The sequence below is a fragment of the Monopterus albus genome, unplaced genomic scaffold, assembly GCF_001952655.1.
Source record: "Monopterus albus unplaced genomic scaffold, M_albus_1.0 scaffold202.1, whole genome shotgun sequence".
In the NCBI taxonomy this organism is placed as follows: Eukaryota; Metazoa; Chordata; class Actinopteri; order Synbranchiformes; family Synbranchidae; genus Monopterus; species Monopterus albus.
Window position 1 is genome coordinate 570190 of NW_018128082.1, and position 15251 is coordinate 585440.

At 39.1% G+C, this 15251-nt stretch overlaps 2 protein-coding genes across 2 annotated transcripts; both read right to left on the bottom strand.

Moving 5' to 3' along the window:
- Nucleotides 1–1550: 1550 nt before the first annotated feature.
- Nucleotides 1551–6381, bottom strand: grk7b (G protein-coupled receptor kinase 7b). Its single transcript, XM_020618226.1, is given in 5 exon segments — nucleotides 1551–1937; nucleotides 2674–2945; nucleotides 4997–5434; nucleotides 5795–6321; nucleotides 6324–6381. Coding segments are annotated over 5 exon segments (1623 nt in total). The 3' UTR covers nucleotides 1551–1609.
- A 2333-nt stretch (nucleotides 6382–8714) lies between these two features.
- rnf7 (ring finger protein 7) lies at nucleotides 8715–10827 on the bottom strand. Its single transcript, XM_020618209.1, has 3 exons — nucleotides 10541–10827; nucleotides 10346–10393; nucleotides 8715–9206 (listed from the first exon to the last, which is right to left on the bottom strand). The coding sequence occupies exons 1-3, from the start codon at nucleotides 10704–10706 to the stop codon at nucleotides 9088–9090; spliced, it is 333 nt and encodes a 110-aa protein (XP_020473865.1). The 5' UTR covers nucleotides 10707–10827; the 3' UTR covers nucleotides 8715–9087.
- Nucleotides 10828–15251: the final 4424 nt, after the last annotated feature.

Sequence of the window (15251 nt, forward strand, 5' to 3'; positions counted from 1 at the left end):
ACCTCCTTGTTTTTCAGGCTGACTGTTGGGCAGATGACATGACAAATGCCTCACAAGGACAATCAAAATAACTGCATAACTGTTAACCTGCTTAACCTTTTAATGTTGTTGCTCTGGAGACTCACTAACAGAAATCATGATGACACTGTAGCATAAACTATTGCTTTATTTTACTTAAGGTTCTGGAAATTTGTTTGTATTTTATCACACCTGAACATCTAATAAAGATCAGAAGATGTAGTTTGAATGCATGAGGCAAGAAAGTGTCACAAAACAAAAATTCATCCTTATAAAATTACATTTAAATAATATATTACAAAGTATTACTAGCAGTGTTTCGCACCTAAAATGAAGCTCTTTATGTGAATTATAAGTAAAACTAAAACTGCATGAATTCAGTACATCTTTATTTAAGACCCGAGGACCAGAACAAAGTAAAACTCAGGTAATATTAGCCAATCCACAATTCAAGTCAGAAATGACACCTGTAACATCCTAGCCTAAAGGTCTAGGATGCAAAACACTTAGCTGCACTATCCAGCTTGAGACCATTGCAGGTCAACGCTCCTCTTTCTCCAACATGGGAAATGTCATTAATAAAGGCTAAAGTAGTGACTAACATCCAGCAATAGGACATGAATCTTCTACTACCTGAGGCTTGTATGCAATAAGTAAACAAGTCAATCTATGGATACAAGACCCAACGACATATGTGCTGTGTTTTAAAAAGTTCATTTCTGTTACCTAGGTTGTGTATGGCTTGTACACACAGGGTCATTTTTGGGGGTAATAAAGGGGGTTGGCATTGCCTTTATAATGCCAAAAACTATGTGTAAACATATTTTTAACTGGAAAAACTACAACAATTTGTCTCCCTGCATCCCCTTGTTAAAGCTCAACAAGTCACCCAGTGCTTGTAAATACCACAGCAGCACAGTCAGGATCGTGGTGGAGGGCGCTGCCAGAGGCTGAGTGCACTTCATGGGTATCTAGTGGCACTTAGTGGTGGACGTGTGCAACTGAGAGGCTTCAGCCTACAGCACTGAGGGCGCATGTGTCCAGCAACACACATGAGCATAAGGCATTCTTGGCATTTCTGTGATACTGCAGTGTCGGCTGCTGTTCAGTGGCAGACAATCATTATGGAGCTTGTTTACAAACACATGCAAACACTTAGGCCTGCTAAAATGACCGAGTGATGTAATGGAAACTATGAATGCACTGGGGTCTGCTGCTGCCTCAGTAGGAACACAGGACAAAGTATAAAATTGCAGCTGCAGCACAATGTCAGCGCATTTTCATCTGGGCATAACACCACACAAATAGAAAACAGTCATTTTATTTTGCCAGTGAGACAGTGTCCCATTGTGACTGACCGTGGCACCAAAATACTATAAGCAATTTTTAAAAATCTATACAGACTTTCAAGATTATTCTTCTTTAGTAAGAAGATGAATTAAAATAAAAAAGTTGAGTTAGTGCCATTTAAAATGATGATTCTAACCAGGCACTTTACATGTAAAAAGATTCTATTTAAAGACATTTGGGTATTTTCAAGTATTCAGAACTGTTTTGCCCAGGTGTACATAAAGCCTTTTAGACAAAATACTTACAAAATGATGCACAGCTTGGATTCCCACATAGCGTCGCAGTCGCATCCTTTCAGTCTGGGCTCATTCAGCTCGTCAAACACGCCGCTGTCAATCATCTCCTTCTGCCACCGGATGGGGACCGCCCCTGTGCTGAACTCCTGGAAAAATTTCTCATCCTTGGCATCGAGCTCAATGTCCCGAACCTCGGAGGTGTCTCTGAGCTCTACCCTGTCCTTGTTGTAGATCACATTGGACTTTGGCACCCAGGGGGGCTCCACCAACCCCGCCTCCAGGCGATGGAAATTGATACTATTGAAAAATATGTGGTTTCGTGGGTCACCACCGCTAGTGTTGGAAAGACACAAAACAGATGTTTAATGACTGAACTGATAGTGAATGGTATGTTACAAAGACAGAGGGCATTTGAAATCATTACAATGGGCAGTAAATGTGTTAATTTGCGGGTTTAAAAGTTGCATCAAAAATCTATGTGACGATATGCCATACTACAGGAAATTCTGATAGTTAAATAGAATAATAAATGCCTCATTGCACAGCACCTAGACAGAGCTGTAGTAAAGAGAAACAACTGCTTAAAGTACACATAAAATCAAGATCAACAAATATGCAATACCAATGCACAATAGAAAAAAATAGAATAAAAGTTACAAAAGAAAAGTAATTAACACTGTCCATGTCACTGAGCTGTGGGCAGTGTTTTTCAGAGCGTTAGGCCAAATGATTTTTTGACACTTGAAAAAGTGAAACTATCCAGTACTACACAAGAAGTAGTCAAGAAAAATCAGGAAACTGCATTTTTGTAGAGCAGAAACACAACATGCTTTGTCATCTTTTCTGTTAATCTATCTCATGATTCCTTCAAGGTGGCTCTACCTGCAGGTTGGGAACCACTGATCTAGACTTAAACTTAGTATAGTGCTCCATCATTTCCTGGACAACAGTATGATTTCATGGGTAGACTGGACGTTTTACACATTCTGCAAGATTTCATTTTGTCAGTGTGATTTGTTCCATCATATATATATCAACTAGCTATGAGAAAATTTATGTTTTTACTCACTCACAACCGAGGCGCTGAGCCACCTTCTTCTTGAGAAAGCATCTGATGATATCTTTAGTGGCAGCGTCAAAGTGTTTGTGTTTAAATTTGCAGGTGTCCTCCAGAGTGCGGCGAGTCACCTCCTCATTCAGAACCTTTTCCCTAAAGTCTTTAAAGGGCAAACGAGCAGCCACCATCTCATAGATGCTGCAGCCCAGAGCCCACCAGTCCACAGACGTGCGGTAATACTCCTGCTTCAGGATCTCAGGAGCCATGTAACCAGTCGTACCAGCCTGACAACACACGGGAGAGAGAGAGTAGGATGAGGGAGAATTTAAAAACTAAACAAAACTTAAGGCATCTTCATTAGTCTGGGGTAAGACTTCAGCAGTGATGTTCACATCTGGTTAAATTCTGGGACAAAGATTTTTGCCTGCAGGAACCACACAAATAATTTTAGAAGAAGAAAGGGAGTCAAAAAAGGAGTGAGTAGGTTGATTGTGTTTTGGGGGGCTTATTATTATTATTATTTTACTTTTTGCTGTAGAACGTTAGAGTCAGCTGTGATCATTTTCTTAAAATTACAAAAATAATGAATATTATAACCCATAAAACAAAAATGGTTAATGTCTGAATGTTTTATGCTTTGGCTCTTTTGTTATTAATGGTAAATGGAGTTGTAAATATACTGTTGTATTATTCTGATACTGAGGATGGTATTGAAAATCAGGTCTTTATTTTTTAAGTGAGACAAACAGTTTATCTCCCCTCCTCTCTCCAGTCCAATAATTTTGGTACAGGGCCCAAGTGCAGGCTTTGTAAACCATAACATACAGCATGCAACAGGTGATAGAGGTCACAAGCAGACATTGCCAAAAGGGTTGTGAACCTCTGCTATAATCTGTAGCATAGAACACACGGTGAGAAACAAAGATTCAACACAAGATTACACATAGCTGAGTGTAAATTTGTATGATCTGCCCTGTTTGCCTAGTTTATTTAGTGCAGTTCTGTCACTTGTGACTGCAAATGAAAATGAGCTTTGAGCTAACAGTATAACAGATCAAAATTCATTTCAGTTACACTGTATGCAGCAGACTATCTTGACCAGCCTCTACATAATGGAAAACAAAATTAAAGTAAATAACGCAATATGGAGACACAAATATAGGCATGAGGAGATTAACCGTGTAACCTGGTCAGTTGTCCATACATTTCTCCACTGGTGCAGCCTATAACTGAAGACGAGGTCAGGCACCTTTCAACAAGATTAATTTGGGTCACACAGGGTTATACTCTTTCGTGTTGTCTGTCACAGCAGAGATATTTATTTCTGGTAAGCTACTTGTAGGGGATGGGTGAACAACTATATTGTACAGTGGTATTACAAAGAGAGCCAGTACCTTTCATGGGAATGACAAAGTATTTATGTTACTGTGAAGGCCTCAGCCCTGGCCTTCACCATGTGAGGGCCTAAACCACCACCAGCAGTAGAATTAGGTAGGTAATGTTCTTTTGTTTTCTTTGTTCATGTGTGTAGATTTAAGATGTAGGTAGATGTCAGGCATTTGATTTGATATTGAACATACATAATTAATGAAGCTTGCACATTAGGTTAATTTTGTATTGTCAATGTGTGTACATTTTCTTTTTGAGTTACCATGTTTCTGGTCCATGGATAGCGGTGGTCCTGACAAAAAGATTGGACTAAGGCAGCAGCAAACTTAAATACCTCCCATTAGGCCTGGACTGCACCAAGTGCCCAATACAAGATGGGGGGGAGTGTGGGAGAAATATATTTATTTGTTTGTAGTTTATGTTAAAACTTTATTTGTCAAGTTATGTTATTTCCTTTACATCTAACAAAATATATTTAGTTCTTGGCAGACTGTCTATTCAGTGTCCATTGGTAGATTATTTAGATGGAGTCTTTGTCTATTCCCTGTGTGTATTATTGGTTTGGCCAGCCAGTATATGTGTTTCCCTATTTGTTAGGTCAGTTGCATTTTGTTTCAGGTACTGTGTAGTTCAGTTTACTGTATTTTGAGTTTCCTTGGCTTTTGTTGACCTCTTTTAGGGCCCAGTTTATTTGATATTGATGTTTGTATTCTTCCCTTATTTTTGGGTGAATAAAAAGCCCATCTTTTTTTGGAACTTTAAAAGCTGTGTCCTCTGCCTTACTGTTAGGTCCCTGACAGTTACTGAGACAAAAGACAAATAATCATGGAGGGCCATAACCAGCCTGTTTTGACCAGTATGATCATGTTCAAATATGCCAAGACTTCTCAGCCCAAACCACAGGGAGCCTTCACAGGGCACTACAGCACAAACATCTGTGACTAACCTTCTGGCAGGTTATTTTACCCTTTGGCAACTCCACAGCCAGTCCGAAGTCAGACAGCTGACATTGTCCTTTTCCATCTAACAGCACATTCTCAGGCTTCATGTCACGATACACAATGTCCATAGAGTGTAGGTGGAGGAGCCCAGTGGTGATCTGGGCTGTGTAGTAAACAACACGCTCCATAGACATACCCCGCTCCCCTAACTCATAGATATGAAACCTGAGGTCTCCACCATTCATGAGGTCCATGACCAGGAACAGGTGGGTCTTGTTGTCATAAGCATAAGCCAAATTCACAATAAAGGGGCTGTTGACTTTCTCCAGGATCTGCTTCTCCAGAAGGGCCAGCCTCTCAGCACCCCCTTTCTTTAAACGCCTTTTGTCCATCTTCTTGCAGGCGTACATTTGGCCTGTGTGTTTCACTTGCACCCCACACACCTGCCAGACAGAGCAACATCACTTTAGAATTTATTGAAATTTTATTAGTTGGTACATTTCTGCTACTCTTTGCTGAAATTTTGAGAGACTATGTAACCTTTACTGAATAGTAGCCACTGGGGCTATATGTGTTAATTACAGGATAATGATACATGCTAAAACATAACACAACAGAAGCACACTAGGGAAAACTGTAACAGAAATATCAAGCTAAAGCTGCTAACATAAACTGTAACCTATTGATGATACCAGACTATGCTAGGTTGCAGTAACACCTTAGTGTATTAAATTGAGCAAGGGTGTCTTTAATTGTTCAGGAATTTACAATTTTATTCAGATGCTGGGATTTCTGGCACCTACCTCACCAAAGCCACCTCTTCCCAAAGTCCTAAACTCATAAAAGTATTTGTCACTGATCTTCTGCTTCTCCAGCTCCTTCCACTGCAAGAACCTATAAAAGAATGGGCTTTTCAGGTACTCAGAGAAAGGTTTTCCCTTCAGGAAGTTCCTTGACGCTTCTCTAATCTGGGCTAACGTCACCTCAGCAAAGTTCTTGTCTGATAAATCCTTGCACTTGTCAGCATCTTCTCCCATAAGGTAGGAAAGGAAGCTCCTGGATTCAGGTTGACAGAACTTTGTGAGAATGCTCCTTTTAACCTTCTCTCTGGTTTCACCCTCAGCAAAACTCCAGTCATTCAGCTCTTCCAGGAACTCAGTGGCTGCTGCATATTGTGGTTTAGAGTCCAGGAGAAACTGCTGGAACAACTTTCTACCAATTGGTTGTTGCTCACAGAGTGATTCATACGTCTTCTCCGCTGCTGCCAGCAGATCAGAGGACTTCTTTGGTTTGGACAGCGTCAAGGAGATTCTCTGTTTTCTCAACTCAGCTGAACCTTAAGGTAGGCCGTGTTGGCCACCAGGTTACCCAGTCCCACCAGATCAACCATGCTGGATGTATTCTGGGACATACCTGTAGGCAACCGGGAAACTAAAACAGTAGGTTTCACTCATTTGCAGCTTTCAGGCACAACTGAGCACCTCAACCACCTACATCCTGAATACCCTCCACCTTTTGTACCACATCCCTCTGAACATTAAGAGTACCACTGTCCTTAGGGATTTGTCAGTGAGCCACTCAGAGAAAGCAACCTATGCGGTTTGAACTTAAGAGGCTTTAGGTTGGTCTATTTTTAGGAGATTCAAAGACACTGTGTGTGGAAATTGGGTTGCCAGCATGACACGGCAAGAGGAGGTAGCAGGTCCTGACCGTAAGTTATGGTTGATTGTATCTTGTTATGAGATAAAGAGCAATGAGCAATATTAAGACAACAAAATTTGAAAAGTAGACTTTTTTAGTGTCACTGCTTTCATTAATATTCCTTCTTGCCTTGTGAAGATGGTTAGAGAAGACTGGATTATTTGTTGTGACACTTTCAACTGACATGGACAAAGTAGCATGAACACTGGTTTAAATGGGCCCATCTTTTACTACTACTTTTCAGAGCAGAATCTCATTTATACAAAACATGATCAGTCTCTCAAACTTCTTATCCGAAAGGCGGTATCTTTTGGCACTAAAAATGTTGTTGCCAATGCTGAAAGGCCACTCACAGCACTGGCTGGGGCACTTGTACGGAGCTTTATGAAAACAACTGGCATTTTTGGCAGAAAAAACAAAAATAAAATATCATTCCTTTCCTTTTATGGCTCAAAATTATTTGCAGTTGCAGTAATTAACTACACAAAAAATGGCAAAAATTTAACCACTTCAGTCACTACACAACTATGAATGTAGTTTAACTACCACCAGTAACTGCAAAATGTAGTTAAACTGCTAGTTTAATTACATGTAGTTCACTACTTTCCAGCACTGTTAACTCTGTTATCTTTTGAGTCCACTATTTATGGTGCTGTTGTGTTTGTCATACAACTGAAGCTGTACAAATGTAGTACTTATTCAGTGATGGGGTAGCATGAATTAGAATTGCATTACATGGCCGGCTTTATGTCATCTCTAACTGTTACCATACCAGGGAAACATTAGTTTAACATTGGCTGAAAGACACTGAGAAAGAGTGCCTCCTGTTCACTTCCTTCACATGGTCAAGAAGGTTAAAGTAGTGACCTTCTGATCATTGCTCTTCTCAGAGTTCTTAGAATAAGCTTCATGTCTCAGTGAATTACTCCAGTCAGTCTCCCCCACTCATATGGAAACTCAGCAGCTCAGCAGTTTTTCAGAAGGAACACAAGCTGTTCTGCATCAGTCTGACTCCAAATTCCACAGAGCATTTTATCATGTTGATGTATTCAGTATTGTAGAAAAAAAAGTTCGATATTGGCATATTCTCTGTAGCTGTAGACACGTTCCACATTTATCACATTAAGTTTGGTTGATCCAAAATAGGTTAAGCTTGAAACTGGAACAAGGCCAACCTCATTATAACATGCACTGTATAATGAGCACCAGTGGGAGGGTGGTTAGCATAGCTGCCTTCCTAGTGGTTTGACTGCTAAAGCACCTATGGCAGTAAGATGAATTTAACTAGGCATTTTCATTATTAGGAATTGTTTGGTGAATAGTACGTCTCTATTAGCTCCACAGATGATGGCCCCTCTCTCATATAATGATTCAGATGTACAGTAGATAACTGGTTACTGTAGAGTTACACTGATGGCTGATCAAATAGTGATTATGATATAAACGGGGGCAGAGCACTATTTCATACTTTCAAAAGCACTTTTTCTAAACAAGTGCATGAACACTGCCTCAAGCCTTTTATGCTCTGCCCTACCAGTACTACTTCAGTCTTTGTGCTACTAACAAAACTGTACTATTGATACTTAGAGAATATATACATTTTTCCAGAAACCTTTTTCATGACAAAAGTGAAGCCAGCATTTGTCTTGTTAATCAGAAACTGAGACATGTGAAGTTAAAAAAAAAAAAAAAAAAGCTGTCTAAACACACAGCTGTAAAAGAAATCAGTCTACAAATGTCGAAAGTACAGTTTCAATCACAAATTGTGTGATGAGCACCAGCCTTGGCAAGAATTTAAAGCCAGAGTTTGTTATTTGAGAATTATAAATTCTTTGCAATACAGCCTAATTCCTGTCATCTAAAAGTATTAAACTTTCACAACCAGCCTCTTTTTCACATGTGGAATCGAATACAAAACATTTCTTGTGGAACTACTTATAGCACCAATTTCTACAACTCATCTGACTTATTTATAGGCTTTATATACTGCTGAACATAGTGAAATTACTAAATTAAAAAAAGTTTACAGCTATACACATTTTTTTATTTTTAAAAAGACAGTCACATATATTATGATGTGCCAAACACCACCACAAACAAAAACATATAGCTAACATATGACCAAACACTGCAGCAAGTTCAGTTCATCTCATCATAACTCCTTGATCCCTCCAGCAGCATCTCCCAACTGACGACTAATATGCCTGCGGTGCTTAAATTTTTTCCGCTGTCCTCCTCTGACAGTACAACTGGAACATGCAATCATAATTAGGAGGGCAGTTATCAATGTCAGTGGCTCTGCATAGGAAGATGCAGTGATCACTGTCAAGTCTGCTGTCACCACTTTCGGGTGCACACAGGTGGAGCCTGAGAGTCGATCGTCTGGATGTGGAACTTATTTGCCGATTCTCTGAACCACCCAGTCCTGCTGGCAGAGGGGACAGCGATTGTTCTGCTTCACCCAAAGGGACATGCAGCAGTTGTGGAAGGAGTGGTTGCACTCTCCCCATACAACTGAAAGACAGAGGAGACAGCAAGGGAGAGAAGCAATAAAAGCTGACTCAACTTTGGTTACACAAATCCCAGGAGCACATCCATGTATCATTTAATGGTGAAAAAACTGGTTGTTTTGTTTCAACTTCCTCCAATAAGCACATTGCTTGGCAGTCCAGTCAAGTTTAAATGGAAGGCCATATTTCAGTGAGCACAAGACTGACCGTGATTAGTGCCAATTACTCTGTGTTTAGTATGTACCAGTCACTGAACAGTTATGGTGGTCTTTGCGACACAGCACAATATACTGTAAATAAACCAACATAACTGACTATGTTGATAGATATTAAGTTCTGAAATTAATGTTCCTCATCTTTAAGGAATTGAGCAAATGAATTGGTTTTGGGGGTTTGTTATTATTAATACTGTTATAAAAGGTTTGAGTGATTTTGCACCTCAATCTAACAACTCTGGCAAAACACCTGGATTGCGTGTGTGAAATGTTGACAGTATATTAATTAACATGATGGCAGTGGAGGAAGTACTGAGATTTTTTACTTAAGTAAAAATACTTTGTAACATGAAAACATTATGCATTCAGAATTCTAAAGTACAAATTCATTGATGCATTGTGTACATCACTGACATTACAGCTGGCACAGGTGGAGCTAATTTAAGTAGTTCACATATTGCTAGGTAGAATTTCATAATGTATATGTTGATTATATTTTGTATTCCTAAGCTGAATCTGCAAAATAACTAGTAGCCAAAGTTATAAAATAAATGTGAGGCATTAAAAGTACAGCATTTCCCTCTTAAACGTAGTGAAGTCAAAAGTATATAGTAGCAAAAATTTAAGTACTCAATATCCTTTAATATTGTGCTTACGTACAGTACTTGACTAAATCAAATTACTTTAGACACCATTCATAAATGGTGTTTTATCACAACAGTGACACGTGTTAGAGTCTCACGCAAATACTATCATTTTGTCTTAAAGTTAGACATAAATAACCCCTCTTTCGCGGTGATAATTTGCTCATTGGGTCAATCTGTGACAACTAGCTAGTGTTAGCCGGTTACCAAATTAACCTGCTAACGCTAGCTTTAGTTGTATGGTAACTGAACACTGTTAAGTGTTTGTGCTGACATGGTCTTACCGACACAGTCCTCTTGTTTGTTTTCCGCCTGACATCGGAGACAAGCGTCTGCAAATCATGAAAAATGAATTTAAGTACTCAGCTAGAATTGCAGCTATTCGTGAAATATTAGCAACATTAGCTACAATAGCCAGATATGAGAACTAAGCTAAGCTAGCGGTTAGCTGTCTAACCCTAACAGATCCCCTGACTCACCCATCACTTGTACCCGACAAATGGCACAAGTATCACATTCAACGTCCCAGCTCCACATTGCTACAGCATTCCACTTCTTTAGGGAAAACATCTTGTCCCCGCCCGACTTAGAGCCTGAAGAAGTGCTGTGAGAGAGGACTAAACCCGGCTCATCGCCGTCATCCATCTCTGCTGCACGTTAACCGTAGGTAACGTTAGCTAAGCTAGCAGCTAAACAAGATGGACGAAACAGTTCAGTAATGCTAGCGCTAATGCTAACTGAATTAGCAGGTGTCTTCTCTCCATAGGGACAGAAGAGGGTGCTGCTTTATAGGATTTGTATCAGCTAACGGTATGCAATAAACACAATAGATAATACCTCATACCAGCTTTGAGTATTGACATCCATATCAAATTGACATATAGGAAAATGCATAATGCCTTAAAATGTTAAATATTTTTTTGTGCTCGAGCTTATTCAGGAATCTCTCAAATCCACTCACACATGAAGATGAGGGGAAAATGTTCAATAATGACAAGCCATTTACTGAAAACCTTCTATAGTGACCTGGTACCAAAGCAAGGATGTTAGATGTATGACTACACACAAACACAATCAGTCATTTTGGTATAAAGACTGATATCGAGTATGGGGCACAATGAAGGTCTAAAAAAAAAGGAGATAGAGTTCAGAGCAATCCAGAGATGGATATATGTATGTACTTGTCTACAAAACAAGCGTGTTTGTGTATTAGACAAGTGGGTGCTGTAGATTCCTTCAGAGGGATGACCTATAGAAGTATTAAGTGTAATTAATTCCACATGAAGCTTAAAGGGCTGCAAGATCCAAGCCTGATTATTTCTACAGGTGGCAAGTGACCTTCAGTTAAACCTTGATAATGTTTATAATGTATAATATTATATATTACACATATGTATGCCCAGCATTAAGCAGGCTCATTTTGGTAAGAGGCTGAACAGGGTCATTTACATCTTTTACTCTGTACATGTTTTGCAAAACAGGTCAGTGAGTATGTTGGAGGACTTCAGGAATTTGTCGTTTTAAGAAATAAGGCTGGGATGAAAGGTGTGAGGGTTAGCAAAGCAAAGCTAAACTTAAAGGAGCACTCAGAGATGTACACTTGTTTCCAAATAATAATGAAAAATAACTTGACCTTTCCTTCTATTAATGCTTTGTTCTGTATTATAAACTACTTTGGGGATCCATGTGGTTTTGGCTGCTATGCCATGGGGGACTTGGTTTGGCCAAGCCTGATGTTGTCCAGTATATTGGATATAGTTATATTTTTCTAACCTTTCGTAGGCCTGGGTATCAAATATGTCCTTGATTTATATTGGTTTTTGCCTTTTTGTAGTAAAACAAAAGTTTTTTCCATCTAAGCTCATTTCCACATTGCCTCACTGCTTAGAAAAGATATAGATAGCTACATTATACAGCAGCACAAAATCCATCACACCAATGCCTCGTGCTCTTCATAACGCCTCTCACATAAAATATAAATCCAAACAGGTTCCAACTCTCTCACTGGCTTTTATCTCGGCTCTTAAAATACTCGTATAAATTCTTGTGTTTGGCTTTGTGGAGAAACTCTAAAATTAGGAGAAGCATTGGCAAAGTGTTTTATTGTCAACTGTTTCAAACGGATACAGAAAAGACCATGGATGGAAAGCCAAATGTTTCATATGTATAAAAAGAACAGACATTGTACTGAAGCAGCACAGAAACATTCAGAAGAAAAGAGCTGGGGATGTGAAGATACCTTCGACTTTGTGCAACTACTGACCAAACTGGACAAGAGGAAAGAGGGCTTTAGATTTCAAAAATCAAACAACCTATGGAGTCTTCAAACAGACTGTCCTATATTCTGCTCTAGCTCTTCCCAAGCAGACTTGATTGGCAGGAAAACCTTTTGCAAGGCCTGTTGAATGTAAAGTAAAAACAGGTTCCAGACCCTGAAATCAGTTTTTGGTCTTGCATAAACCAGGACCTTTTCTGAATTTCTTAATTATTATGAAGTTCTCAAAAAGTGACATTAGTTGTGTGAGTGGACTATCAGCTGGATTTGTTATTCATCTGACAGTTTAATTTCCCTTTCAGTTTGGTCACACTGTATAACTTCTGGCCAAAGTTCAACTAGTGAGAGTCAACAAGGCCGGTGCCAGGTCACGTCATGGTTTTCCACATGCAGCTGTTCCACATCCTAACAAGGACTTTTTTATTTTGGTACCATGGGCAAGACAACAACCACCATAAGCAGAGCATAATTCAGTGATCAAGTAGATGCATATAAAAACCCAAACCATGTTCACCTTCACATGAAAATGGTCACACTACCAGAGGACATCACCACTAGTTCACTGGCTGTCATTAAAACTAGCAATGGAGTCAACATGCAAGCTCAGTACATACATATGCAGTATGTAACAATTATGTAATGCTGTAAATAGGTTTTTTCCCCTAACTTTTTATAAAACAGAGGTAAAGTTCATCCAATGACCAGTTTCTTATAATTACTTTGAATTTGTATTTTGGCTCTGATTAGGCAGTTCACTCACTAATAGTCTGCATTTGAAGACAGTTGGCGGCAGCTACAGCTTGGTGAGATGTGCACGCACGCACGCACGCACCTCAGTAACACTGCGTTAAGCAATCGACAAGTGGAGGTTTGGCAACAGTGACAACCACATACTGTACAGTCAGTAAAGAAACATAAAAAGCAGCCTGCCTCAAAGAAGCACTGTGGACGAAGAACCAAATGCTGTACCAGTATAGCAACACATTAAATCAGTGTAAAAAAAAAATAAAATAAAATAAAAAAATTCCTAGAAAAATGTATTGTTAAATATACAAGACATGCATGTTAGAAATATGATGGACCAAAGACGACGACAACAACAACAACAACTTCTAAAACAACTCATTTCCACAAGCATAAAAAAAGCTTAACCCTGTATTATCAGCAAATGTTAAATTGTTAAAATAAATTCAAGTTTCTTTTGTATCTTTTCAACACTTCACTGTTCAAAAGGGAAAATGACAGAAAACATTGCAGGAAACAAAAAGACAAAACCAGGACTGAAGGTGGATTGTTCATCAGTTTTCACCAGCAAAAAAAATGATTAACTGATTATTCAGTAAAATGACTGACAGGAAAACAATCAAACTGGTTACCACTTAAAAATTCTGTGATTTGGTTTCATAATCAGTTTCATATAATAAAATTAATATTCGTTTAAAAAAAACAAACACCTTTTTATCTTTATAACAACTTACAATTTCCCATTACTGTACTGATGCAGTCCAACTTCTGCAAGATACGACTTGGGATAACTCACTTCAGGGGCCTGATAGCTAATGTATCTGTTTAAACCTGTTTTGGCAGTGGATTGCTGTGAGTAACAGCTGTGGAAAAGGAAAAGTTAAAAATATAACAACTCACAGAGTGCTGCATTTCCACCTAATTACAAATGCAACATTACAGCAGCTGGAGCTGTGGAGCACTGCTGGTTTGGGAAAACAAGTGTTTGTTGGATGTCGTGACTGAATTGATGGGCAGTTTGTTCTTCTGATGGATCCCTCCATCATTTCCTTTGTAAACCACTATAAATATATTGTGATGCTCTGAACATGACAGCACAGATCTGATGTACACCGTACCGATACGATTCACAATCACAGGGAACAACTCACACCACGCTCATGTGCATCAGGATTCAAAACTGAATGCATGCAATCTGCTTGCCTAAAGTCACTAAAAAGTAGAGGATATGTTAGCAAAAACAAAATGAAACAAAAAAACAAATGATATTTATATATATATATATATTGCAATAATTTGCAACAGTTTGTCTCCATTTTTAAAACTGCTGTATTCAAAATACATTAATTATCTTTTCAAGTCAAACCTAAAAAAATGTCTTTGGTCAAGAAAAATATTTTAAAATCTACAGGCTATAAATGTTATTGTACAGGGATGAAACAAAAATGTACTCGAGATCATGTAACTGATCAAAAGGGGTAAAGCCGATACCAAGTATCAAATCATTGTTCACTTGGAGTGCTCCAAATGTTTAAAGTGCTTCTGCATTATTCCCTCAGCATTAATGTGAAAGAAACATCCATTAAAATAAGGCAGATTGGTTTGAACCGTACTCTGAAAATATACGCACACGTTTGTTCGGGGGAGAAAAGGATACTAAGAACAGAGAGAGTGTACTGGGACACAAATGGAGGACAGTCCTCTGGAAAGAATCTGATTATCAATCAACTCCAAAGATGGATGTCAGAGCAAAACAAAACACTGGGAGAGCATCATCACAGCTGTTGGTACAAAATTGGGTGAATAAAAGAAATTAGCAGCCTATTCACACACCATCTAACGATGTCTTTTTCATACAGCTGGATATGTAAACAAGGACATAAATTAAACCGAGGAAGTAGTCTCATTAAAAAGGGACCTACAACGCAGAGAAGTGGGAAGAGAGGAGGCAACATCAAAGAGTTTGTCTGTTTCAAGGACCGAGGAGAGGTCCTGGGAAAAGCTCGCAAACTTGTTCTGGTTTGTGTTCTTAGGCTGTCACTGCTGTAGTGGACTCATGACATCTAGGAGGTCAGGGTGTATTGTTCTTCTGGACACAAAGCAGGCGTTCTCGCTGGGATGAGCTTTAGGACTGTGGAGGCTCTCTGTGGTGTGCTGACACCTGCTGGTGT

Excerpts from the sequence above, each read along its gene's own strand:
- rnf7 (XM_020618209.1), bottom strand. The coding sequence starts at position 10,706 with ATGGATGACGGCGATGAGCCGGGTTTAGTCCTCTCTCACAGCACTTCT. Across the intron at positions 10,394-10,540 it reads TTGTCGGGTACAAGTGATGG|ACGCTTGTCTCCGATGTCAG; the intron begins GTGAGTCAGGGG and ends CATGATTTGCAG. Across the intron at positions 9,207-10,345 it reads CAAACAAGAGGACTGTGTCG|TTGTATGGGGAGAGTGCAAC; the intron begins GTAAGACCATGT and ends TCTGTCTTTCAG.